Source organism: Culex pipiens, chromosome 3 (assembly GCF_016801865.2).
Source record: "Culex pipiens pallens isolate TS chromosome 3, TS_CPP_V2, whole genome shotgun sequence".
Taxonomy (NCBI): Eukaryota; Metazoa; Arthropoda; class Insecta; order Diptera; family Culicidae; genus Culex; species Culex pipiens.
Genome location: NC_068939.1, coordinates 29,780,495 through 29,806,682, shown reverse-complemented (window position 1 = coordinate 29,806,682; position 26,188 = coordinate 29,780,495). Strand labels below are relative to the sequence as shown.

The 26,188-nt window shown below is 43.4% G+C and overlaps 3 protein-coding genes across 3 annotated transcripts in view; all 3 read left to right on the top strand.

The window, feature by feature from the left end:
- LOC120425344 (titin) overlaps positions 1–14,585 on the top strand; it is a 344,797-nt gene extending 330,212 nt beyond the window's left edge. Inside the window, exons 29-30 of the mRNA XM_052710504.1 lie at positions 14,159–14,233; positions 14,488–14,585. Coding sequence (XP_052566464.1) covers positions 14,159–14,233; positions 14,488–14,570 — 158 coding nt within the window. The 3' untranslated portion in view covers positions 14,571–14,585. The remainder of the gene's footprint in view (positions 1–14,158; positions 14,234–14,487) is intronic.
- Positions 14,586–24,914: 10,329 nt separating this feature from the next.
- Positions 24,915–25,855, top strand: LOC128093503 (protein tweety-like). Its single transcript, XM_052710517.1, has 2 exons — positions 24,915–25,054; positions 25,468–25,855. Exons 1-2 carry the CDS (start codon positions 24,959–24,961, stop codon positions 25,627–25,629), a joined length of 258 nt encoding a protein of 85 aa, XP_052566477.1. The 5' UTR covers positions 24,915–24,958; the 3' UTR covers positions 25,630–25,855.
- Positions 25,856–26,118: 263 nt separating this feature from the next.
- LOC120425815 (titin-like) overlaps positions 26,119–26,188 on the top strand; it is a 36,038-nt gene continuing 35,968 nt past the window's right edge. The window contains 1 exon segment of the mRNA XM_052709369.1: positions 26,119–26,158. Coding sequence (XP_052565329.1) covers positions 26,119–26,158 — 40 coding nt within the window.

Sequence of the window (26,188 nt, the reverse complement as noted above, 5' to 3'; positions counted from 1 at the left end):
GCGATCGCGCGCGCAAGCGAGAGAGATGAAAAAACGCGCCAAGGCGCGGGCGCGCGCTCCGCCATTTTGTCTTTACGCGCCACAGTGCCGGGTGGAAGATTTGCGACAGGAAAGGTCACACCACCAAACCAAGCATAAGGTGACACTGCAGCGAAGCGTGAAATATCGCCGCGCAATGAATCATAAATTTGCGGGATGAGTTGGGACTATTAATAGCGGGCGGGGTTGGACTTTTCGGAGAAGAGTGCTGCGGCGTTGGAAGGAGGGGATGAATGACCCCCGCGAAAGTCCGGAAAGAGGCGGTTGTTTATTTGTTTGCATTGTGGTTCGTTCACCAGGTTATTGTTGTAAAGGTGATTAATATGGAAAATAAACTAAAAGTCACACACGGGGTGTGGGCGTTGGAAAACAAAGCGAAAATAAGCGATGAGGAATACCTGGTGGGAGGTGGAAACAACAAAGGTGCTGAAATACGTGAACGATTCTTAATGCTTACGAGCTGCTAATGGAGACGCGTCATCTTTGATGGAGTATTTGCAATTACAACTCATCGAATGAATCTCTTTAATTGCCTTCCTCACTGAAGAAAGGCTATAAAATCACACTAAAAATGAACTTCTGATTAAGCCCACCTATAACTCCCTTCACGTATACATATCAATTCAGAATCAAATTCTTGATGACAAAAAATACTGGAATAATGTTGACAGTTTTGTTCTCATTCGATCCGATAATATCTCAAGTCGTTCTTGGAAATTATTAAGTTAAGTAAAATACTTCAAAATTTATGCTTAAAACAAGATTTTGGCTTAAGTCCAGAAGTTTTTAAAATGGTTGCTTTATGTTACCAAACCCGTCATGTCATATAATTTAAGCAATTTATCTGAAAGACCTCCCGATGAGCCCAAAAATTTGAAGATCTGACAAACCTATAAAAAGTTATCAGCACTTAAATGATAATTAAACACTTTTTTAAGCCGTATCTCAGATATTTTGATAAAAATTATGTCCGAATCCATCATGTGACTTATTGTAGGATGGGATGTGAGACAAAGATGGAAAGACATTAGGTCGATTGTCTGAAGGTCGAATAACAAAAGGTCGAAAGGACAAAAGGTTGCAAGTCGAGAAAAGGACGAAAGCAAGAAAATAAGAAAAAAGTCTGACATATCGAAACATGTTAAAACAGATATTTTTGTATTATTTTTGTGCAGTTTAAAGAAAACACTCAAACATTTTTAAAAATATTTTATTCTCTCAAAACTCAATAATTTTTTGGGAGTTTTTTAAACATGAACAGTTCCTTGATAAGTTTTATGAGACAAAATTTGAACTTAAACATATTTTAAAGAATTCGTTCAAACGTGATGGTGTAATACTTTTGAGTGTTTTTCCAACCATTCAAACGTGAACAGCTCTTTTAATAGTTTTAGAGATTTTTAACAAATGCTTTCAAAACAAATTATTCTCGTCAAATAATTTATTCTTGCTTCTGTCATATTTTTGTGAGTTTTTCTAGTTCAAGTTCGAATTCAAATATGAACTTTTCATAATTTATTTTATTCAACCATATTTTTATATTTTTTCAAATACCTTTATTAGTTAAACCTCTTTATTATGTTTAATCCTGTAGGTGAAGGATTAATTAGTTGATTGGTTAAAAAAAAGCAGTTGCGGTTTCCATTTGACGCATGTGGAACAGAGACATGATCCTCAATTTAAAAAAAAAAACAACTTTATTTAACCTTTTGTCCTTTTGACCTTTCGTATTTTTATATAAAGAAAGTATGTCTCAAAATTTATTTAATTACTTGATGCAATCATTGACAAGTAGAGGGTGACAATTCTAAAGATTTTCAATTCCCCGGGAATCAAGAGTTGAATTTGGCAATTTCCCGGGAATTCTCGGGACCCTGGATTTTTTTGGACTATGCCAATAGTGCCAAAAAATTGAAATGAAAAGTAATTCAGTTACAACTAATTCATACTAATTCTATGAAACGTTAATTTAAGTAGCCTAAATCGTTTCTTGAGCTTTTTAAGACTCAAAACTGTAGTTTAAAATATTTATGAATCATAATTCGCACTGAGTGATTTTCAAAAGTTACACAAACTTGTTATCAGATTTTTGTAAAAAAAAACTAATATAGCTAATATATAATTTCCCAGTATCGGGAATTTTGCAATATGATAAACAACGACTCAAAACAACAAATTAAACTGTTTTTTTTTTGTAATTTTTAAGGTCAACTGTAAATATTCAAAGATGATATATTTACAGTTATCAGGAAAACCCAAATGTTCACAAAAAACTAGATTACTAGGATTGCTATGCTCGAGAGAAGATATGGAAATTGAACTTAACTTGAAAAAGCTTTTCCCTCTTAGAAATAATAAAAAAAATGAATATAAAACATTTGATTTAATTTCTAAAGTGTAAAAGCAAAATATTTTTCAAGGTAAATTTTGGGGTCCATTTTTTTTGGCTTCTCTCAATTATAGTTATTGGAATTTTTGACAAGTTAAAATTTACACTTTCTGAATAAGTAGATAAGAGAAGCATTGGTATATTCAAACTAGAACATCGAACATTAATCATTCAATATTCTAAACAATTTTGCATTTTCCAAATGTTTTTTTCTGATTAGTTTATAAATTTTGCTTCGATATTTATAAGCTTAAAATTTCGAAGGGAATCGAGAGGTTCATAAATGGTCGATTTCCCGGAAATTCCCGCTCGTCACCCTCTATTGACAAGGAAATCGAGAATCGTCACCAAATAAATCATTAACATTTTATTTATTAAAACTTACCTTCACTTAAAAGTTAGAGATGTCTGAAACGAGAACGAGGAAAAAACTGTGAGATGATCGGTTATTTAGCAAATAATAAAAGAACTATTCAAAAAATAGGCAAATACAAATATTATTTCGAGTTTTTGTCCCTCCTCACTTCAAATTGCGCCAAAACATCAGTGGGCAAATAAATTATTGACTAAAATTCAAATTTTCATTGAAAAAACTCGCAAAATCGATTGTAAACAATTCAGAATACATTGTATAACGCTTATTTAAGCATTATTAAACAAATAACAATTATTTGATTTTTAATTTTGCGGCACGATCGCTAAAACGTATAAAAAATATTACATAAAAATAAGAGTATTGTCGATACAAAATCAAAAATCTTCCAAAAAATGCTACGTCACAAGAACCGTAGGGTGAAAAAATGCCAGCTGCTAAAGCAAGACAATTTGCGAAATAGTTCCAGAATTAAATGTGTTTCTCCAGGTTCAGAAATTATACACATTTTAACGTCAATTAACGAAACTGTAAACTTTTTTATGAATTTCTATTTAACCTTACCAAAATGGAAAAAAATCTCTACTTCGGATATGTTTAAAACATGCACAAGTTTTCACAAATCTATCGGCAAACAAGTTTTTAAATTTTAAAATTTAAATTTAAGACCGGAATAATCTAAAATAAACATCAATATTTTCCAAAAAGGTATAATCGATTCTGGATTGTTCTGCAAAGGATAATTTTGCAATCCTCCCATTTAATGGTTTGAAATACAATTTCTTCCCCAATTACCAACCATCAAATTAAATTTCATCTGTTTTCAAACCAGCAACAGAAACCGATTTTCCTCACTTTCAATTTGCAAACTTCTGCGTTTCTGGTGCATTTTCGCAGTTTTCACCCCACACGTTCTAGCGCAGCAAGACAGATGTTTCTCATTTTCGCAACACAACAAAGTTGCCAGAAAACGCCACTTATCTTCACGCGCACCTCCCCGCGCCAGGTTCTGCCACCACCCGCGCCGCCTTCGTTTGGCCATGGTCCAGCTAACAAGGTCTGTTGCGGTGGTTTAGAAGAAAAAAATGTTTTTTTTTCTGTCTCAAGTGCCCGCACTTGATGCGAATTTGACAGTCAAACTTAGCGCTGAGATTTTCTTTATTAACCCTCAGCTGACCGGGCGTTGATCCGCGTGGGAAAATTTATGACCACTTTTTTTGGCTCTTGCATTTTTTAAATCCCCCGGCGAGGTTCACGAACTCGCGCGTTTTTTTTATCGCGAAAGAGTTACGACAATTTTGGGACAACCGACCGAAATCTTCAGCGGTTGGTATTTGCGTAATGATCGGTTGTAATACATTTTTGTTGTGGTCGGTTTTGCTGCATCCCATGCTGCCGGGTAAAATACGGCTTGACAAGCTGTCGTCAGGCTGACGTGGGGCCACGAGCGGCCCCTAAACGCCGTCTGAACGACAATGAGCGGACAGTTGGAAATGGGGTCATAAATTTTCCTTCGCACGTACGCCAAAAGAAAAACAAGAATTGAACGCCAAGGAAAGCCCCGAAACGAAAGGGACAATATTTTCATTGTTTGATGTCCAAGCAATGGCGCTAGTCGATTTGATGTTTTTATTTTGTAAAATTTTAGCCTCAGATCAAGTTTCAGTCGCGACAGGGGCCGCGTTGACAGGCCGGGATTAGGCCCGGTCTTGAGGCCACTGGGTGAATTGCGGAAAATTTCCTGGCACTGGTGACCGGATTTTATTTCAAACGATGCGTTTTATGTTCCTCAATCCGGGGATGTGAAAATTTCAATATTTCAGCAGTGGTTTCCTTGTCCTGTCGGCAACGACATTCCCATCGCTGCCACTGACAAAGAGAGGTCACTTCTCAAATTCACGCTACACTCTCTGGTGCTGGTCGGAAAAGTTTTCAACCGGTTCAGACCGAGAAAAAAAAATAACGCTCGCAGAAACCGTAAACCGTTTCGCTTAATTTTCCCCCATTTTTTAAATGACAGACACAAATTTCGGTCGACTGCCAAGAACCAAGCCAAAAACTGTCGAGAAGAAAATGTGTTTTAAAAATAACTCCCACAACTACTACTGGCTGCGTACTCCGTACTCCGGGTGCGTACCCTGCGTCACACCACAGCAGCGAGGAGAGTTCATGCTGGGCGGAAAAGCTGTACGATCCGTCGACGGACACGCGATCATGCAACGGGAACATCGACAGAACTAGGCCCGCCGCAGCAACGAGAGATATGTTTATAATTAATTATTTTTAGGATTTCTAAAATTATTCCCGGTGGGCAAATGTTGTGTTGTTTGCCACCGTCCAACGTCAGACCTCGTGCCCGGCGTGTTCCCTGACTTCTCTTCCCTAATGGTTCTGGTCGATCCCTGCCATTGACGTAGAACAGGAACAGTGCCGACACAAAGATTTAGGACCTAGAAGACTATTGTGTACACCCAAATCAAATACCTCGGACATCCAATTTTGCAGTTGAGCGATTCTTCTGGGTTTCTTGGCTTATGAAGTTTAGAGAACATTCTTTAATCATGTGATGAGTCAAGTCATTTTTAAGACATGACCATACATTTTACACGTAAAATTTAATAATGGAGCGTATTTTGTTGTAATGCAGGTAGGTATAATTAACAAAACACTCAAACCCATACAATATCACAAGAGTGCAAAGATATCACAAAATGACTTGTTTTGTAAATTATTATGACTAATGCTGCACTGCTCCTGCACATATGCAACACAGTTTGTACGAAACATCATGGTATCGCTTCACGGCACACACAATCACTGTGATTTACAATTACAGACAAACCACAGATTACAACTTTACCAACAGATACAATAGTCTTAATCGGGTGATTTCGACAAAACGGCCAAAAAGAAAACTATCCATGAAATTTTATTAAATAGATGTCTATCCACCTACAATCCACCACCTTCCTCCCTCACTGTAATAATCCACCAACAATCCAAATATTGCACAGAGCGCGCATGCATGTAAATGTGATGTTCTTACTGGGATCGCTTCCAAGTCCAAGTGTCTGTCACTGTCTTCCCTTCTCTATCTCTCTTTCTGTCTACCGCCACCTCTCCTCTATTGTTCTGCTCGTTCTTCTTTGTCTCGTTCTTCTTATTCTTCTCCTCAACAGCGCAACATGTCCGGGTGGTGCGCGATTCTGCCGGACTCTTCCAGAGTTGCGTCCGGTCATTCTCCGTGTTGCGCTGCTGCTGTCCCCCACCCCGGAAGTTCCGCACGCCCGCTAAACCCACCGTCAAGCCGATTCCGCTGGCCAAGCACCGGCAGATCGCCAAAGAAACCCAACGGTTGCTGGTCGCGATGAAAATCCGCCGGCCGCCGCGAACCTTCTACAAGGGCCTCGTCGTGCAGCCACAAGGTACCCTCGCCGTCTTTGTGGATTTGTACGTCCCATGTCACGTGCACTGTGTAGTTCGATGTTCGGTACAGTCGGCGGGGCAGCACGGCAGTACACAGACAAACAGACAACAGCCATTCTTACACGTTGTTGCACACCACACTGATGCTCGACTCTGTACCAAGCTGGCCTGCTGTTCTGCTCCATTGTTTATTCGCTTTGTGTTGGTGTGACTCTTCAAGTGCGTTTGCATGTAGATGTGCATGATACTAACCCATCTATACGCTGACAATAATAAGCAATATCAATTTTTTGGTTGAAAATAGGTTTACTGTTCGGAATGTCTCTTGATACCTACGAAATTCACAAACTTGGCCTCCTTCCAAATTTTCACTCAGTGGAAAAAACGAGTTTCCAACAATCGAATCACACCTCTTGTATGAACACCCACGACTAGACTTTTCCAATTACCGTTCGTGAATCACCGGAGCACACAATTACCTACAGGTTTGCTCCGTTCTACCTTTGATCGTCCATTATGACATGGTCCTCTAAAAATAGAACCGGATCAACTCTCGCCCCGAAAAGCACACACATGGCAATCATTTAAACAGAGCGGTGCGAAAAATACCACGATAGGAAAGCCGTTAAACTACACACTTTAATTTATTACCAATGCCGACATGAGCGAAATCCGCTCAGGTGTAAACGATATCCACGAAATTCCACGTCGAGAATTTTGTCCGCAAACCACAAAATATACGTTTTTCGTTACCGCACATGGTGGCCTCATTACGCCGCAAGCACATCCCGACAGCTCATTTCCATTAATCTCACCTTGGACGTTTTGATGATGATGCGATCCGGGTGCAAAAAACGGATCCCCTCACTCTACCTCACGTTCTAAACGAAGTGTAAACTGTATTCTAACAACAACCCCCGTGTCCAAGTCCACCACCAGAAAAGAGGAAATTGAAGATCAAATGTTGTTTACAGCTCGATTTCGCTCCATCCGCTACGATGAGAATGTAATTTAAATTTCGTAACCTTCCCTTCCACAGGACGTCGCAAGCAGCTGAAGCATGTCTCTACCACCGGTGGCACCTTGGTACAGGAAGACACGACCCAGCAGTTCCAGACGCAACAGCAACAAACAACGCAACAGCAGACGTCTCAATTTTCCCAAAATGGACTGTACGAGGGCAGCAGCCAGGAAGAGTACGACACCGAGTTTGTCCCACAGGGTGACGAAACTCTACCCTGGCGAAGATCGCGAAGCTCGTCCCGAGGACCTATCACTCCTTGGGGACGCCGAGTTTCCCAAGATCGCCGCACGTCCCGAGACCGCTCACTGTCCGTAGACAAACGCGAAGAGGTCAAGCCATGGACCGAGCAGGTCGTCAAGCTGAAGAAAACCACCAAGGAGGTCAAAAAGGTCGAGAAAGAAAAGATAGAGGCTGTGCAGCTGAAACCAGCCCAAATACAAAAGACCAAAATTCAAAAGGAACAGCTGGAAAAGGTTGAGCTACGATCGCTCAAAAAAGAACTCCAGACATCGGAAATCACCGAACAGAAAATGGAAGAAATGGTCGAATCCATCATCAAAGAAGACGAAACGATCGATTACAATGCACAAAAATTGCGACACGAAGAAGACATCTCCATCCTGGAGATCACCCAACAGGTAGATGAACTTATGCGCAAGGAAACGGAAAAGGCCGTTCCCTGGCGACGAGGCAAGAAGACCGACGAAGAGCAACAAAGCAAGCAACAGTTTGTGGAAACCGAAGAGAGCACGCTGCTGAAACTCGACCGTACCACAGATGATGAAACAATCGAAAAAACCAAGCAGGAAATCAAAGTTGATCAGCAAGCCGGCGTTGCTTGGCGTCGTGGTGGCAAGAAAGCACCATTCACCGAAACGGAAGAATCAACCATGCTGAAACTCGACCAGACCGAAGAACAACAGGAACAGGCGGCCAAACCAGAAGAACGAGCCGTTCCATGGAAGCGAGGTCCGAAGAAGCCACAAACACAAGAAATTGTTCATACAGAAGATTCTACCAAACTCGATGTCGACCAAACAGAAACACAGGAAGAAGTCAAACCAACCGAAGAACAACCCGTCGCTTGGCGACGTGGACCCAAAAAACCACATCAGCCAGAAGAAGTGCAGCAGGTCGTTGAGGAACCCAAACCTGAAGAACCTCAGCAACCACCATGGATGCGGGGTCGCAAACCGGGACCAAAAAGAGAGATTCCCAAACCTCCGGAGCCGGAGAAACTTGAGCAAGTGACGCTGAAGCCGGCACCAAGACAGAAAAAGGAGATTCCAAAGGAAACAATTGAAGAGGTTTCGTTGAAACCTGTTCCGAAGAAACCGATTGTTCAAGAAGTTGAAACAGCCGAAGCCGAAACCGTCGAAATCAAACCAACTAAACCAAAGAAGATGGCAGAGCTCTCTCCCCGTGAGGAACTGAAACAACTTGAGCTAGTTAAACTGGAAGAAACACCAAAGGTGATGGATCAAGAGCTAAGCCAACCAGTAGCAGCTGTGGAAAAGCAACCAGCACCGATTGTTCCAGAACCAGAGCAACCATCTTGGCGCCGTGGACGCAAAGAGAAACCTGTTGAGGAAGCTCCCGAAGAAAAGCAATGGCCTACCGGCAAGCGACGTCCTCTACCAACAGAGCCAAAGGAGGAAGTCGTGCTCAAACCAATTCCAAAACCACAAAAGGAGGTAGTTTCCACGCCTGAAAAGGAACCATCCATTAAGCCGAAGCCAACGCCAGATATTCCAATCCCAGATGAACACGATGGCACTATCAAATTCAAACCGACTCCTGAGGAACCAGTACAGGAAGAAATTTCCGAAGAAAAGCCTACAGAAGAAGACGAATCTCACCTGCCACCGTGGCGGCGAGGCAAGAAAGCGGTTCCCAAGCGAGACATTCCAAAGCCGCCGGAACCCGAGACGGTTGAGAAGGTAACTCTCAAGCCAACCCAGCGAAAGAAGAAAGAAATTCCGAAGGAATCAATCGAAGAAGTTTCACTAAAACCGATTCCCAAGAAGGCCGAAGTGCATGAAATTTCTCCTGAAAAGGAAGAAACGCAAGAAGTCAAGCTGCCCGCCATAAAGAAACTCAAAGAACTGAGTCCCAAGGAAGAACTTGAAAAATTGGAGTTGGTGTCATTGGAACGTGTTGAAATACCAAAAACCGAAGAACCTATCCAACCAGTGCCTGTTGAAGAAAAACCTGTAGAGCCGGTGGCAGAAGTTGAGCAACCGTCATGGAGACGAACAAAGAAACCAAAACCAGTAGAAGAAGAGCCGGAGGAGAAGAAATGGCCTACCGGAAAAAGAAGGCCACTTCCAGAAGAACCAAAGGAAGAAATCACTTTGAAACCAATTTCCAAGAAAGAGAAGGTTGAAGAGCCTACACCGATGAAGGAACCTACTATCAAACCAGCACCAATTCCAGATGTACAAGAAGAACCCAAAGAAGAGGAATTGGAAATTAAACCACCAGTAGACGATGAATCACATCTACCGCCATGGCGTCGTGGTAAAAAGGCTGGTCCTAAACGAGAAATTCCTAAACCAGCAGAGCCAGAAACTGTTGAGCAGATCAAGCTCAAGCCAACTCCTAAGCAAAAGAAAGAACTTCCTCAAGAGGCGCTTGAAGAGGTTACCCTGAAGCCGGTTCCGAAAAAGCCGGAAGTAGAAGAAGTTGCACCACAAGAGGCAGTAATCAGTGAGTTAAAGGAGATCGAAGTCATTAAACCGAAGAAAACTAAAGCTAAGAAGAAAATTGAACCGTTAGAACCTTTGACGTTCTCTGAGATCCCAGCATCTGAACCAGTACAGCTGGAGGCGGTTGAAAAAATTGTGGAAGAAAAACCACAAGAACCAGAGCCATCACCAGAACAACCCTCGTGGCGAAGGACACCGAAACCGAAACAAGAGCCAGAGGAACCAGAAGAGAAGAAATGGCCAACTGGAAAGCGTCGCCCCTTGCCAGAAGAACCGAAGGAGGAAGTGGTTCTGAAGCCAATACCTAAACCTCAGAAACAAGAAGAACCGAAACCATCGGAAGATTTGAGCATCAAACCAAAACCAATTCCGGCACCCGAAGAGGAAAAACCAGAACCAACTCCATGGCGCCGCGGCAAGAAGGAAAAACCGGTGGAAGAAGAGCCAGAAGAAAAGAAATGGCCAACAGGCAAACGTCGACCACTGGAGGAGACTCCTGTGGAAGAAGTTGTACTGAAGCCAATTCCAAAGCCAAAGAAAGAAGAGGAACCACAGAAACCAGAGAAGGTTACACTGAAACCAGTGGAGAGCTGGGAAACGCCCAAGGAATTAGAAGTAACCCCTTCCCAAACTTCAACCGTCGAAGATCTTCCCAAACCAGCGGAAATTCAAGAGCAACCAACTCCCTGGCGTCGTGGCAAGAAAGAAAAGCCAGTGCAGGAAGAAGAAGAAACCAAAGAGTGGCCCAAGGGTAAGCGACGCCCACTGGAAGATCAACCGCAGGAAGAGGTAGTGTTGAAACCGATTCCCAAACCAACGAAAGAAGAAGAACCAAAGGCGCCGGAATCGGTGGAGTTGAAGCCGAAAGAGTCACCGTCTGAAGTGCCAGCGGAAAAACCGCAGCCAACTCCCTGGCGACGTGGTAAAAAGGAAATTCCAAAGGAACCAGAACCCGAAGTAGTGAAACTTAAACCAACACCCAAGCAGAAAAAGGTTGACGAGACACCAAAGGAGGAGGTTGTGTTGAAACCAGTTCCTAAGCAGGAAGCTATTATTGAAGATGTTTCTCAACCGATCGAATTGAAACCTGTCGAAGACAGGCAGGTGACGGAAGTGAAGGTTGAGGTCGAAGAGCAGATAGTTACAAAAACGAAACGTCGCGTCAAGAAGCCCAAGAAACCACAAGAACAGTTTGCAACGGAGAATATTGCACTTATGGAGGAGGCAGAATCGTTTGACGAAAATGAAGAGCTTCCTCATGTGGCCGAAACAATTGCTGATGTTGTTCCAGAAGAGGTGCTGGAACTGATTCCCGAAGAAATTCCTCTGGAGAAGCCAAAGAAGCGAAAGTCACGAACCAACAAACATGTAGTGTTCAGAGAAGAACTAAGTACCTACGAAATTCAACCAGAACAGGTTCAAGAAGATGAAGAGGACGAGGAACTGGAGATTCAACAGGAAGTTTCACAAACTAGCATCCAGCTGAAGCCGGTTGAAGTACAGGAAGTTAAGCTACAGACAGTTGAACCCGTTCCTATGGAGGAAATCATAGAAGAGCAAACAGAATTCCGAAAGGAAATGGAAGTCAAAATACAGTCAAATATCGTGAAGAAGGAAAAACGAAGAATATTTGTGGATGATAGCCAGCCTCTTCCGGAACTTGAGATTATTACGCAAAAACGGGTACAAGAAGTCACCGACAAGGTTGCCGAAGAAAATGTGCGTGAGGAGCAGCGCATCGTAGAAAGTACGCAGCAGACAATAGCAGAGACTAAGATACAGGAACAGAAAATTAAAATCAAGAAACCAAAGGTGAAGCCACCAAATATTATTAAAAAATTGCAGCCGCAAATTTGCGAACCAGACCAACCGGTTGTTCTGCAATGTCAAATAGAAGGTGTTCCATTCCCTGACGTTAAATGGTACTTCAACGATACCGTCCTATTTGCAAACCCGGAGTATCTGATGAATATTGTTGAGGACGTTGCTACGTTGGAGATTGCAACCGTGCAACCGTATCACGTGGGAATCTACACCTGCGAGGCAAAGAACGTGGCTGGAGTGGCAATAAGCAAGGCCAACATCGTGGTGCAGGAGAAGCCAGAGATCGGTGAAGCGCCCATGTTTGTCGAACCATTGAAGATTGAGGTAAATGAAAGTAAGACGGTTGCGATTGTCACATGCAAGGTACATGGCATTCCAAAACCGACGGTTAAGTGGTTCAAAGAAGAAGAAGAAATCATCGAAACGGAGGAGATAGAAACCGTGTATATTGAGGAGACTGGACATGTGAAGTTGACGGTTCAAAATCCAAAGCAGAACTTGCCGGTTGTCTACACAATCATTGCTGAGAACAAGTTCGGCAAGGCTGTTGGCAAAGCTAACCTGTTCATTCAGTCGATTTTCTTAAAGAAGCCGAAGGTTGAAATGATTGCGCCTCAGATTGTGCAGCCGCTTGAGGCCCAGGTTGTTAAAACGGGATCAACGTTGGTGTTCGAGTGCAGGTTCACGGGAGTGCCGAAACCTACGGTGAAATGGTTCCGAAACAGTAAGGAAATTGTGGAGGAAGAAGAAATTACCATCGTAACTGAGGAGTATTACAGCAGAATCGTGGTGACTAAAATCACGAAGAAGAACGTTGGAAGATACGAAATCGTTGTACAAAACGAAGCCGGACAGGCAAAATCTTCGGCAACGGTGATCATTTCGGACACTTCTGAGATGGATGAAGCAAAGGCGCCACGTTTTGTGGAACCGCTGGTACCGAAGCTCGTGGCTGAGGCAGAAGTTTGCATTTTGGAAGCCGTTGTGGATTCCTACCCGACTTCAACGTTCCAATGGTTCCACGAGGGAGCTGCTATCAAGTCTTCCAACGAGCTGCGCATCGTAACGGATGAGAACAAATCGATCTTGATTATTGAGTCGTTCAACAAGAGAGATGTTGGTGTCTATACGTGCCGAGCGGAGAATGTGGCTGGTTCTGTAATATCGACAGCGACCATCCAGGTACTGGATGCGGTCGAAACCGAAGAAGTTACAGAATATATATCACCACGTTTTATTGAATCGATAAAACCGACGCGTGTTATGGATGGCGAGAAGCTCATACTGGCATGCCAAGTACATGCGGCACCACTTCCCAAGGTCCAGTGGTACCATAACCAACAGCAGATCATCGAAACCAAGGACAAGCAGATCCACCAGGACAGTACGGGCAGATGTGTGCTGACCATATCCGAGGTATTCCCTGAGGATACGGGTGAGTACACGTGCATCGCGAGCAACAAACTGGGTGAAGCGGTATGCAAGACTTCGGTGAACGTCGAGCCGTTCGAGTACGTTGCCGATTCGGAACAGTTCCGTAGCTCAGAAGAAGATTTGTTGACCGACAAGGTAAGATCGCTTGGTAAGAATTGCCATTGTAATAAAGGAATAAGCAAGATCTTGTCTACTTTACAGTCTATCTCAACATTGGAGGAATATGCCGAACCGATAGAGTTTGCACCGCAAATCATCAAGGAACTGCCCCGTGCCGTCATGACCCAAGAGCGCGAAATGACCAAGCTGGAGGTTAAGGTTCTGGCCCAGCCTAAAGCTCAAATCCGCTGGCTCAAGGCCAACGAGGAAATCATTCCATCCGACGAGTTTCAGATTGAGAACTTCGAAGACGGCACTTCGATCCTGATCATCAACGACATCTACCCGGATGATTCCGGCACAATCTCGTTCGAGGCACACAACGCCTTGGGAGTCGCCCAAACTACCACCGAACTGGTGGTGGAAGGTATTCTAATAATTGCGATGCAACTGCTTTATGATCTGATTTTTTATCGTAGGAACGCTTTACTAATGTTATATTTTACGCTTTGGTAGATTTTTTCTTTTTTTTTTTGCAGGTTTTGACAACACTCTGTAATAATTAAATCTTTGTTTGCGGTTGCAGCTAAAGTCCCGTTTGTTTCTTCTATCCCTATATTCCCAAATCTCCCAGTATATGAAATGCAAAATATACTTCAAACTCATAACACCACTCCAACACTCACCCGCTCAAATAAACTGAATACTATCTCTATAGCATTTATACTACTCTTCCAAAAAGATACTTGTAACGTCAAACTGAACTACACAGTCGACAACGTACAATTCGATAAGAACTCGGTTCGAATTCTAATATGTTTTTCGTTGTCTCGCAACTACAGAAATCGTTGGAACCAAGATGTACAGGAAGCCAGAATGGGTGCAATACATGGAAGACATGAAGGAAGCTCTTAAAGGTAATTACGATCTGGTCCCAGTGACATCACCACTGAAAATCTCAATATCAATCGAACCAAACGAGTATTCCCATTCATCCTTTACCTATCCACCTTACATGCCAATGACTGTACTTGTGTCTAAATGTTTCTATCTGTTTCTATGTCTGTTTGGCTGCCACTGAGCAATGTGCAAGCACGCTACTAATTGAGTTTTCAGTTTTTGTGTGTGTACTAATTATTCCACCAACAAACCTCAAACGATCCAATTACAGACAACAGCGAAGATGAGTTGACCGAGTTTCTGTCCCTGGAAGCGTACTGCTGCAGTGGTCGCTCAAGCAATCACAAAAGGTAACGTTCGCAACCCTCTTCAACTAACCCGCTCCTACAACAAAATGAAAAACATGTGTGCGTGTATGTGTGTGCAATTCGTCACTAGAAGTTCTTGCCAGATTATCCGATGGAAATGGGCGACAGAGCAAACCAAGGTAAGGCAAACAACACCCGTGTACTCCATCTTCGAGTCTTCATCCATCAAGTATCGATTCTATCTTTGCTTCTTAACCACTAACTGAATCTGTCACCGACTTGAAACTTTCAGCCGCTTACGCTACGCCATCGTTTTCGCTGGAGATCAAGGATTCGCGTGCCATGCTTGGCGAGAAGGGATACTTTGAGTGTCACTTTGCTGGCAACCCCAAACCAGGTAGATATACCATCGCGTTACACATAGTCACACAATCCGTCACATAGACAAACAATGGACGAATCGACGTTCTACCCACGGTTACACGCCTGAAACAAAGACACGAGCGGAACTTAACAGGTAATAATCTGCGGTACTTTTTCTAGATATTCTGTGGTACCGCAATGGTAAGATCGTAATCGCGAACGAACGAGTCAAGATTCGAACGGAGGAGCACAGCTCAACGCTGACGATCTATCCGGTCGAGGTCGAGGACTTTGGATTCTACAAGTGTCGTGCGATGAGCGATGCCGGCTCGTGCGAGTCGATTGCCAAGCTGATCGAGTCCACCTCGGAGACACTCACGGAAGAGGAACGAACCCAGCTGGAAGAACTGTACGTGACGAAGCGCAACGGAAAGAATGGCAAGAATGGCAGCAAGAAGGTGGAAAAGGTTGAGGTAGTCGTCGAAGAGTCCGAGGAAGTGATCAAGAAAAAGATGGAACGAAAGAGTCTGCGCGAGCAGAAGCGTGAAGAGAAGAAACAGCAGGCCATCGAAGAAGTGGTGAAAAAAGAGCTGGAGACTTCAGTCGAGAAGAAGGTGAAGTTCTCGCAAGAATCGACCAGTACATTAACTACCAGCACGACTTCCGAGTTGCAACAGGATGTAAAAATCACCCACGATACCGCCACCGTCAAGTTCAAAGAACATCGGGAAACTCTGATCGAAGAAGTAATTACGACGGAAACAGTCAAAGAGTTCGAACACATGATTATCACCGAAAAGCTGGATGTATCCGACGTGGAAAGCGTCAAGCACTCGGTCCAGGTTAACGAAATTCTGACTAACCTTAAGGCCGCAGACTTTGGACCAGGAGAGGTTCCACTTCGAGAATTGGCCACCATCGCATACATGGTTAAGCACGGAGTAACCGTAAATGAGATCAGCAGCTTCTACCAATCGGATCACTTCCCAGCTCTAAAAGCTCCGGAATCGCAATCGGCTTTGGTCCTTTTGCTGGAACGCGAAGGTTACGCCAGTATCGTCACCGAGATCCTAACGGAAACGGACATGGACGAGGCTCAGGTTGCGGCTACCGCTGGATTCCGAGCATTTATGCGAATGATCGAAATGAATCACACCAGCGTGGAGGAGATCATCACCCACTTCTCGCCGGAAGACTTTTTCATGCACGAATGGAAGCTGGAACAAGCTGACGAGGTTTGAACCATTGCCTTGATCTCGCCTTCTGCGAAAACCTAACCTTTTTTTTAAATAATAACCCACTTTCTACGCTCAATCTTGAGTTCTAGCTAATTTCTTTAATTTTCTTTCTTCACCTATCAAACTATCACTGAAATCTTAGAAATTCGAGGAAACCCAATTGATTTCGTCTAGCGAAGTACGAACTACCGGTAATTATCGTTCCCACCTCTAAAAAAAAATGTAAACCTCTCGAACAAAAATCTGATCTAAACTCTCTCCATTTGTCTATTTTTATTCGACTATGCACGTCTGCCTGCACTTGCTGCTTACCTAAACCAACAGAAACGACCGTAATGACCAAAAAGGAGCTGGAGATCAAAGGTTTGAAATCTTAACTTCCTCACCATGCAACATGCGTTTTGTATTGAACTTTCCTGCTTCTGTATCCTATCTACCAATATGCTCTATCTCTTTCTTTATGCCGTTGTATTTTGAATTTATTTTTAAACTGTGTTCCTATTTTTATCTAGTTGTTTTGGCGCTTATTTGCTTAAATTTATAACCGCTATAAAATATACATCCACAGGAACAAACACGATCGAATAGGTTAAGTTAAGCCAACCATTATATTTTTTAATAAATCGCTAGTATTAAATATGCAAAGACTGCTTGTTATTTCTAGAGTGTCTAGCTTTTTAGCCTGTGCCATCGCTTTTTTGCGCGTGATTGCTTCAATTCAAGATTAAGTAGCGCATATCTCGGAGCATCTTCCGCTGGGAGCAAACCTGGTGAGTATAGGAATTATCTGCACCCTGCGCCTGAATGCGGCTGCCCTTCAATGTCTCTGAATGATCCTTTGTCCGTTTCTGTCTGGTGTCTGCGCCTGGCCTTTACACTTCTGTAGCGGATTTCGTCTCTCTTTTGGTAGCATTAGCAACAACACTGCACGTCCAAATTGTACACACACTCGATCTTAGCTGCACGAAACAAAACAATCTGTCTGGAATTTGCGTAGAAATTTGGCTTCGCGAGTTCTTCCACTACTTTCCCCTATAAACGTCATCGTGACACTCTATCCACATACTCGAAACGAATTTTTCCCTCAATATCACACATATCCATATCCTACCCCAAAACCATCAGATTCTGACCACGAGTTCTGACATTATCCAACCAATCTCTCGTTACCATATTCCACTGAATTCCACAGAAACACCAGACATCCGTGAAGACACCACTACTACGACAACAGTCACCACAGTCGCTAGCAAGAAAAAACACAAAAAGTCCAAATCAGAAAAAGTCCAACAGAAATCACACAAAGAAATCATCACCGAAACGATACAGACAGAAGAAGACGAAAGCATTGCAATTGCAAAACAGAAAACACAAAAACAACTAAAGCCGCTCAAGCCACTGCTACCAAGTGAGGAAGAAATGCTCGACGAAATGGCCGTCGAGTTCCTTCGGTCGCCGACGCGTGAGACCAAGGAACTTCCGATTGGAATTGCGCAGATCATGAACCTACCGTCGTCACTGGACACGGTCACCAACATCGAGCGTAGCGAACCAATGCGCTCCAGTGCTTCGATAGAAATTGTTCCCCAGAAGTCCATGACTACTGAAGAGACTCTGATTTCTGAGAAAGAGTGCGACACCTTGCTACTGGACAGCAGCAAACTGTCCACAGTTCCCAAGTATAATCTGATAGGTCTTAACGAGTCGGTGCAAGTTTCTGAAGTTCTTACCGAAGAGCTTCCTCAAGAGACCCACGAGTCAAAACCAACGGCTCAGTTAGCCAAAACCGAACTTATCCCTACCCAGTCCCTGCAGGTTAGCGAATCGATGACACATGACAGTGCCTCCGAATTGCAGCCATTTTCAAGCGTACCCTCGAGTGCCAAGGTTGAACTGTACACTCATGATGCAAAGATTGTGCAGGAAACCATCAGTAACCAATCGGAAGAGAACTTGACTCTTCCGCAAGCTCCGATAGCCAGCAAAGCTCACGCCCAGGTACTCTCGAAAGAATCTGTCGAGATTACAGAGGTAAATCGCATCGAAAAAGAAGAAACGTTCGACGGTCACATCAAACTCCCCTCAGTTGTGCCCAAGTATCAGTTTTTGCCTTCAGAATCTATTCAAACCAGTGAAACCGTAGCAGAAGACAGTCCCAGTAAGTTCTACCCTGAACTTGCCGTCCCGACCGAAACTGCTCGAAAGGTTTTCGTCGAACAAAAATCCTACACAACTCACGTCCTGAACGCCCCTGAAAAGGAAGATGTTTACGTACCGGGACGTCTTCCGCCTCAACAAAAAGCAGACATTCTTCTGTACACAACCGAACCTCTTCAAATTGCCGAACAGCCAACTCAAGAACACGAAACAGAATTCTCCGCTGCGCTCAAACCTACCACTTGCACCGCTGTTGACACTCTTGCTACCCACGAAAGTCTCACCACTGAGACGATCAACGAAAACTATTGCACCAAACCCTTCGAAAGTGATACGTTTGAAACGAAAACTGCAACCGTTGACTTCCGCGAGCGGACTACGGTTTCGGTCTCGAACATTATCAGCAATGAAACCGAATCCGAACTGGCACCATTTGAGCAGGCATCATCCGCTCGAGCACTGCCATCATTGTCGACCCTCTCGATCGGCCAGTCAGAACTTCCATTTGTGCACGAGAAAGAAACGCAACACCTGGGAGTTCCGCGTCCAAACGAAGCTACAGCAGAATTCTCGTTGGAACCGATAGAGAATCTTGCAGTTACCGAAATTGAAACAGCCGACGCGGCTGGACGCTTCTCACCAGAAGCACAGGAACGTACCGAAACTGCCAGCACAGCTTATGTCCTCCAGCAGTCTCACGTTGTCTCCGCCGTACAGGCCAACGAAAAAGAGTATGAGTTCGAGGGAAAGACCGACCAGAAACCAGCCTTTGCCGAAACACAGCTCGACGTTCAGCATCAGCTCGAAGTGATCTCCCATCAAATCAGCGAACGAGAAACGCTCTTCCAAGCTCCTCAAATGCCTTCCGACCATGTTGCCAAATCAACTCCCACCGACATGTTAAAGACGGTACTCATCGAAGAAACACTGACTAACCTTTCTGCTGCTGAATTTGCGAATCCAATTCAAGATATTTCGGCTGCCCAAGTCAAGACCGACGAGCTTGAAGAGAAAGTTATTTCCGAAACAACGGTCTACGAAGGACTTCAAAGCTACGAAAAGCCGGCAATTCCCGAACAGAAAGTGGCAGACACACTGCTACAGCCAAATACAGAACTGGTTGTAACGGAGATTGTTACCGAACAGAGAGAGCATGAAGGTTATGATGTTCACGAAATTGCAAAAGATTATACCGCGCAAACCGTTCCCACTCATTCGCTCAAGAGTGTGCTTGTGGAGGAAACGATGGTTTCCGACAGTCTGGATCAAGTGAGCGAACCTCAGCAAATGCACTCTCTTGCAACTGTCAAAGACGATAAACTCGAGGAAACAATCGTGTCTGAAACACTCGTTTTGGAAGGAACGCAACTGTATGTCAGCCCTGATATACCTGCAGCCAAATCAGTAGATTCGAGCATTGAGCCAAGAGAAGGACTTCTTGTAACGGAAATTGTGCCAGAAGTGAAAGAGCAGGAAGGAATAAAGCAAATGGAAGCTGCCAAAGACTATGTAGTTAGGCCAACTGCCACCGATGCCCTTAAATCTGTACTTATCGAAGAAATACAAGTTTCGAACATCACAGCTGAGCTAGTGAAACCAGATGTACCAACATCAGCAGCAACCGTACATAGCGATGAGCTAGAACAAACCACTGTCTCTGAGGCACTTATTTTAGAAGGAGTCAATCGACTACCAGAAGATGCTAAACCTCAACAAAAGACTGCCGAAACTTTGATAACACCCAACACTGAACTTACCATAATCGAAGTTATTGCCGAACAAAAGGAACGGGAAGGCTTCGACGTACAAGAAATAGCCAAAGACTACGTTGCTCAGCAAGTTCCTGCACACACGTTAAAATCTGTAATTATCGAAACAACAGAGGCAAATGATTCGACAGCCGACATATCGAAACTGCAAATGAACGAATCGTCGGCTGTGATAAAGACCGATCAGTTTGAAGAGAAAATAATCAGCGAAACTATCATCTACGAAGATATCAAGAAACAAGAACCACATGATTACGATACCCGTCAAGCGGAACGTACCCTGTCACCAATTTCTGAACTGATCGTTACCGAAGTAGTCACCGAGCAGCGCGAAAAGGAAGGTCTTGATGTACAGCAAGTTGCAACTGACCACGTTATCAAAGCGGTCCCAACCCATTCGCTCAAATCAATTCTAGTGCAAGAAACGCTCGCATCGGATTCTGTAGAAGATGTCGTCAGCGAAACTCCACTTACAAATTTGGCCACTGTCAGGAACGATCAATTCGAGCAAACAACCGTTTCTGAAACGGTAGTCTATGAAGGCACTGAACTGGTACCAGAAGATCAAAAACCAACTGAACGAACAGCAGACAAAATTCTACCACTGGTCAATGAGCTAATCGTTACAGAAATAGCTCCAGAAGAAAAAGAAAACGAAGGATTCTCTGCTGCTGATCTAGCTAAAGATCACGTGGCGAAATCAGTTCCTACTGATACTCTGAAATCGCTAACGATTGAAGAGGTTCTGGCAACGGAAAGCTCGGAAAAGTTTGAGCAAGTCGAAAACATAACGACCACCGCTTCCGTTAAAAGTGACCAGCATGAGCAAACTACAGTATCCGAGACAATGATCTTGGAAGATACAGCACAGTATGAAGCGGCACCAAAACCTGACGCGAAACTGGCCGAACGAGTTGTATCGCCTATTGACGAACTAATTGTGACGGAAGTAAATCCAGAACAAAAGGAACGGGAAGGATACGACGTTGCAGAGCTGGCACGAGAAAATGTTGCGCAAGCAGTTCCGTCGCACACTTTGAAGACCGTTGTCGTGGAGGAAGTTCAGCCCTCGGACAGCTTTGTCCAATTGGAAAAATGCAAAGATGAAAAAACATCCGCAGTTGTGAAAAGTGACGAGTTTGAGCAAACTACCATCTCGGAGACAATCGTTTATGAAGCATCTCAACAATTGGTGGATAGTGAAAAACCGGCTTCAAAGAACGCACTTCCGGCATATCTTCCTAATACTGAAATCGTAGTAACCGAAGTCGTTGCTGAACAAAAAGAGAAAGAGGGTTACAGCGTGGAAGATGTAGCCAAAGATCATGTTGCGAAAACGGTCCCGTCTCATACACTTAAGTCCGTGCAGGTGCAGGAAACACTGTCGTCTGAAAATGTTGAAAAGTTTAATGAGGAAGCTGCGACAACTTCATCTGCCATATGTAAGGATGATACATTTGAAGAAACGCAAGTAAGAGAATTGGTTGTGCTTGAGTCCGTTGCCAAATATGACAAAGAGGAAAAACCTGACGAGAAAACAGCAGAACCAATTGTTACCCCAATTAGTGAACTGGTGGTGACAGAAGTAGTTGCTGAGCAAAGAGAAAGGGAAGGTTACAGCGTAGAGGAAATTGCAAAGGATCATACTGCAAAAATTGTATCGGATACCATGAAATCAATCACTGTTGAAGAAGTAATGCTGGCAGATGTTCTTGGAAAGATTTTGGAAACACAATCTGACACGAAATTGGCTACTATTAGAACAGATGAAATGGAAGAAACGACTACATCTGAGACGTACATTTTTGAAGGAATTCGCCACTATGTGCAGGAAAAACCTTTGGAAAAGGTGGCCGCTCCAAACGTAGAAGCCATCAGTGAGCTCCTAGTAACGGAGGTTATTACAGAGCAAAAGGAAAGTGAAGGGTACGATGTCAAAGAAATTGCTAGCAATTATGTAGCAAAGGAAGTGCCATCGCACATGCTGCGTTCTGTACAAGTAGAACAAGTACAGCCATCCGACGATGTTCAAGATATCCCGGTTCAAGAAAGTCAATCATTACATGCTAAGCCAATAAGTAGTGAAATTGAACAGAAAATAATCTCGGAAACTACTGTGCTCGAAAATATCGATACAATGGCTGACCAGCTAAAGCCAGAAAGAAAGTCAGCCGAAGCTACCTTCCAACCAAATACCGAACTTGTTGTTACCGAAGTAATCACCGAGCAGAGAGAAAAAGAAGGCTATAGTGTCGAAGACATTGCAAGCCAGCATGTAGCCAAGGCTGTTCCCTCACATTCACTAAAATCGATAATTGTGGAAGAAGTAGTAACTTCTAACACCACGGAAGACGTTACAGTCGCTGAGGATGGTTCAACAACAGCACACATAACGGAAGGTGAATTCGAGCAAACCACAGTTACGCAACAACTTATTTTGGAAAACTTAGGCCAACTAGAGAAGCAGGTGCAACCTGAAGAAAAAGAGGCAGTCCCATCGCTTCTACCCAACCAAGAGTTGGTTATTACAGAAGTAGTTTCCGAGCAAAAAGAAACGGAAGGGTACAGTGTGGATGAAATTTCTAAGAACTATTCAGCCAAACAGGTCCCTTCGCACACCTTAAAATCAATTACAGTGGAAGAAGTTCAGCTTGCCGATGCTACTGAAAACATCGAACAGCAAGAAACTGTAACAAGTTTGGCTGCCATTAGGAAGAATGAGTTCGAACAGACTACGGTTTCTGAAACATTGATATACGAAGGATTGGGTCATCAACCAGAGGGTATTGCACCGGAGCAAAAAACTGCGGATGTTACTTTACAACCAAACACTGAGTTGATTGTAACGGAAATTGTAACCGAGCAGAAAGAAAAAGATGGTTACGATGTACAGGAGATCGCTAGGGATTATGCTGCCAAACCGGTAACCGAAGGTTTGATGCGATCTCTAATTGTAGAAGAAGTTCAACCATCCGACCAGCTAGGCAAAGTAGAGCAGTCAACACTTGAACAGTCTGCAACAGTCAAGAAGGATCAGTATGAACAAACGATCGAAACAGAAACAATTGTATACGAGGGTATTGAAGGGATTCAAGATGCTGTACACCCTGATAAGAAGACTGCCGATGTGCTAGTGCAACCAAATGCTGAGCTTGTAGTTACTCAAGTTATCAGTGAACAACGCGAAAAGGAAGGTTTCAGCGTTGACGAGATTGCTAAAGACTTTGTTGCACAAGTGGCACCTGCCAAGACTTTGAAATCTGTCGTAATAGAAGAGGTTGAAGTATCGGAAGATGTTTCTCACCTGGATATCCAAGAGCGAGCGCAACATTCCGCACTTTCTAGTAAAGATACATTCGAACAAACCACAATTACCGAAACATTAACCTACGAAGACGTAACAGATCAAAACCTCCAACAGTCACCGGAACAAAGAATAGCGGAGGCCAGCTTGGAACCTATTTCAGAAGTAACAGTAACAGAGGTAACAACCGAACAGAAAGCCGAAGATGGAATTAATATTACCGAGGCGGAAGCACACACAGCTAAACTTGTCCCAACCCAGGCACTTAAATCACTAAATGTAGAACAAGTACAACCAGTGCATGAAACATCGGAAGTTACGATCGAAAGTTCAAAGACATCCACAGCAACAGTTACAACGGACGAACTTTCGGTTACTTCTGTTTCGGAAACTACAGCATTCGAAGGAATCAAGGAATACACTGATAAAAATAATCTAGAGTTTTTCACTGCAAAACTTATACCAGCAGAAGTGTTCAAATCCTTGACAATAGAGCAAATTCAGCCATTCCTTATCACTGGAAATGTGCCAGAAGAAGTTACCAAGCCCCAATCCGTGTCAGTCAGAACGGACGAGCAAGAACAAGTAGTAGCTTCTGAAACAACTGTGTTTGAATGCCTTAAAGACTTCATCGATAAATTGGAACAGGAAGAGCACAGTGCCAAATTAATAACCGGGGACATTCTAAAATCACTCACCGTCGAACAAGTTATGCTTCTTCACCAAACAGGCGAGGCGGAGCAATTTATTGCAACCACCACTTCCGCTTTGATGAAAACTGATGAACGTGAAGAAACCACCGTCACCGAAGCCGTCATTTACGAGGCACTTAAAGAACATCTGGGAACTTTCGTACCCGAAGGACAAACAGCTAAAGAAATCCCCTGCGATGCACTGAAATCGTTGAATGTACAGCAGATTCAACCACTCGATGAACTCAGCTACGTCACGCCCGACAAGCAAACAGTGTCATTAGCTACGCTCAAAACCGACGAACAAGAACAAGTAGTTACTTCGGAAGCTACTGTTTATGAGGCGTTGAAGGATTACGACGAAACCTTGACTATCGAACAACATCTGGCTAAGCGCGTGTTACCTTATGAACAGAAGCCATTATCGGTACAGCAAACCGAAACATTCATTGGAATTGGCGATGTACAAGCCGATGTTTACAAAACGTCGGAAGCAGACATTATCACTGATGAATTTGAACAGAAAACCATTTCGGAAGTTTCTGTTTACGAGGGCATATTCGAGGGTACCAAAAAAGTTGTAATAGATGAAAAACACGCATCACCTGCATTTGACGGTTTAAAACTTCCCACAAAATCGGTAGTGGGCACGTCGGACGCTATCGAAGAATTATTATCCAAGCCGACAGTGCAAGCAGAAACTGCGATTGGCGCTTTTATTGAACAAAACATTGTGTCAAGAACAGAAACTGTTGTACACGACTCGTTAGGCCGGCTGAAAGATCAGGACGAAGTAGACACCAAACACGCAATTCCACAAGTATCGGATTTCCATGTGCCAACACTTCTAGAAACAATTCCGAACGAAGCTCTCAATCAAATAGAGACCCCTGAGGCTGTTGTTGAAAGAAATGCGACAGTTGCGTTTAGCGATTTCATTGCTCCATTACAGTCCCATATCATATCTGCCGACACCACTGCACCTTTCGAAGAAATCATCGAGCCACGTAAGTTTGCCACAAAATCTATACAAGATGGCTTAAGAGCTGCCGAATGTATAGAAGTGTCAAGTAATGAACTAAACGACATCAATGTTCCAACTGAAGCCCCTCATGGACAGGCATCAGTTTCATTTACGACTAATATCATTGCAAATGTAACGGAAACAAGAACACACGAAAATGTAGATAACATAATTGTTACTAAAGAGCCAACAGAGCGGTTCGCAAAATTAACACAATCAATGTTTGATATGTACGAGGAGCTTACTCCGATAGTAAGAGAAGGTAAGTTTTACAAATGCCCAATATCAACCTTAAAAATACATGCCATAAAAAACATTCCAAACTCAAACAAAACAACAGTCAAACTCTAACAAAAAAAAAACTTACATAACATTCCATACCATTTTACTCTACAGATGACACAACAACTGCAACACTCACACGAACAACCAAACAAGCACAACACAAAGCAACACAACAAGAACACGAAGAAGAAAAATCAGCAACAGAAACATCAACAAGAACACTACACTTACAAAACCAATGTGAAACACAGAGTGCGGAAGAAACGTGTATAAACTTGACAATAACTAAAACGAAAAAGAAAGAAAACATTCAACAAGAAGTCACAGTCAAGGAGCTTCCAGAGGAAGTCAAGGTGACTGAAATCATCACTGAGGAAGGCAAGCCCAAGAAGCAGATCACCAAGAAACGTGTCATCAAGAAAAAGACCGGAAAGAAGGAACAAGTTACGGAGATCGTCACTGTTCAAGAAGACGACCAGCTACCACAGACGACTGTGACTGTCACTGAATCTGAAGTGCCATTCGAGGAAGCTGTCGAGTTCCAGCCTCACAAGTTCGCTCCTCAAGAAGCCGTAGTCCAAGAGCTTCCAGAGGAAGTCAAGGTGACTGAAATCATCACTGAGGAAGGCAAGCCCAAGAAGCAGATCACCAAGAAACGTGTCATCAAGAAAAAGACCGGAAAGAAGGAACAAGTTACGGAGATCGTCACTGTTCAAGAAGACGACCAGCTACCACAGACGACTGTGACTGTTACTGAATCTGATGTACCATTCGAGGAAGCTGTCGAGTTCCAGCCTGACAAGTTCGCTCCTCAAGAAGCCGTAGTCCAAGA

Bases quoted from the DNA above. Each gene is read 5' to 3' on its own strand.
- LOC128093503 (XM_052710517.1), top strand. From the start codon at position 24,959: ATGCGACAGTTGCGTTTAGCGATTTCATTGCTCCATTACAGTCCCATA. The intron at 25,055-25,467 runs GTAAGTTTGCCA...TTTACTCTACAG, and splicing joins CGAAGAAATCATCGAGCCAC to ATGACACAACAACTGCAACA.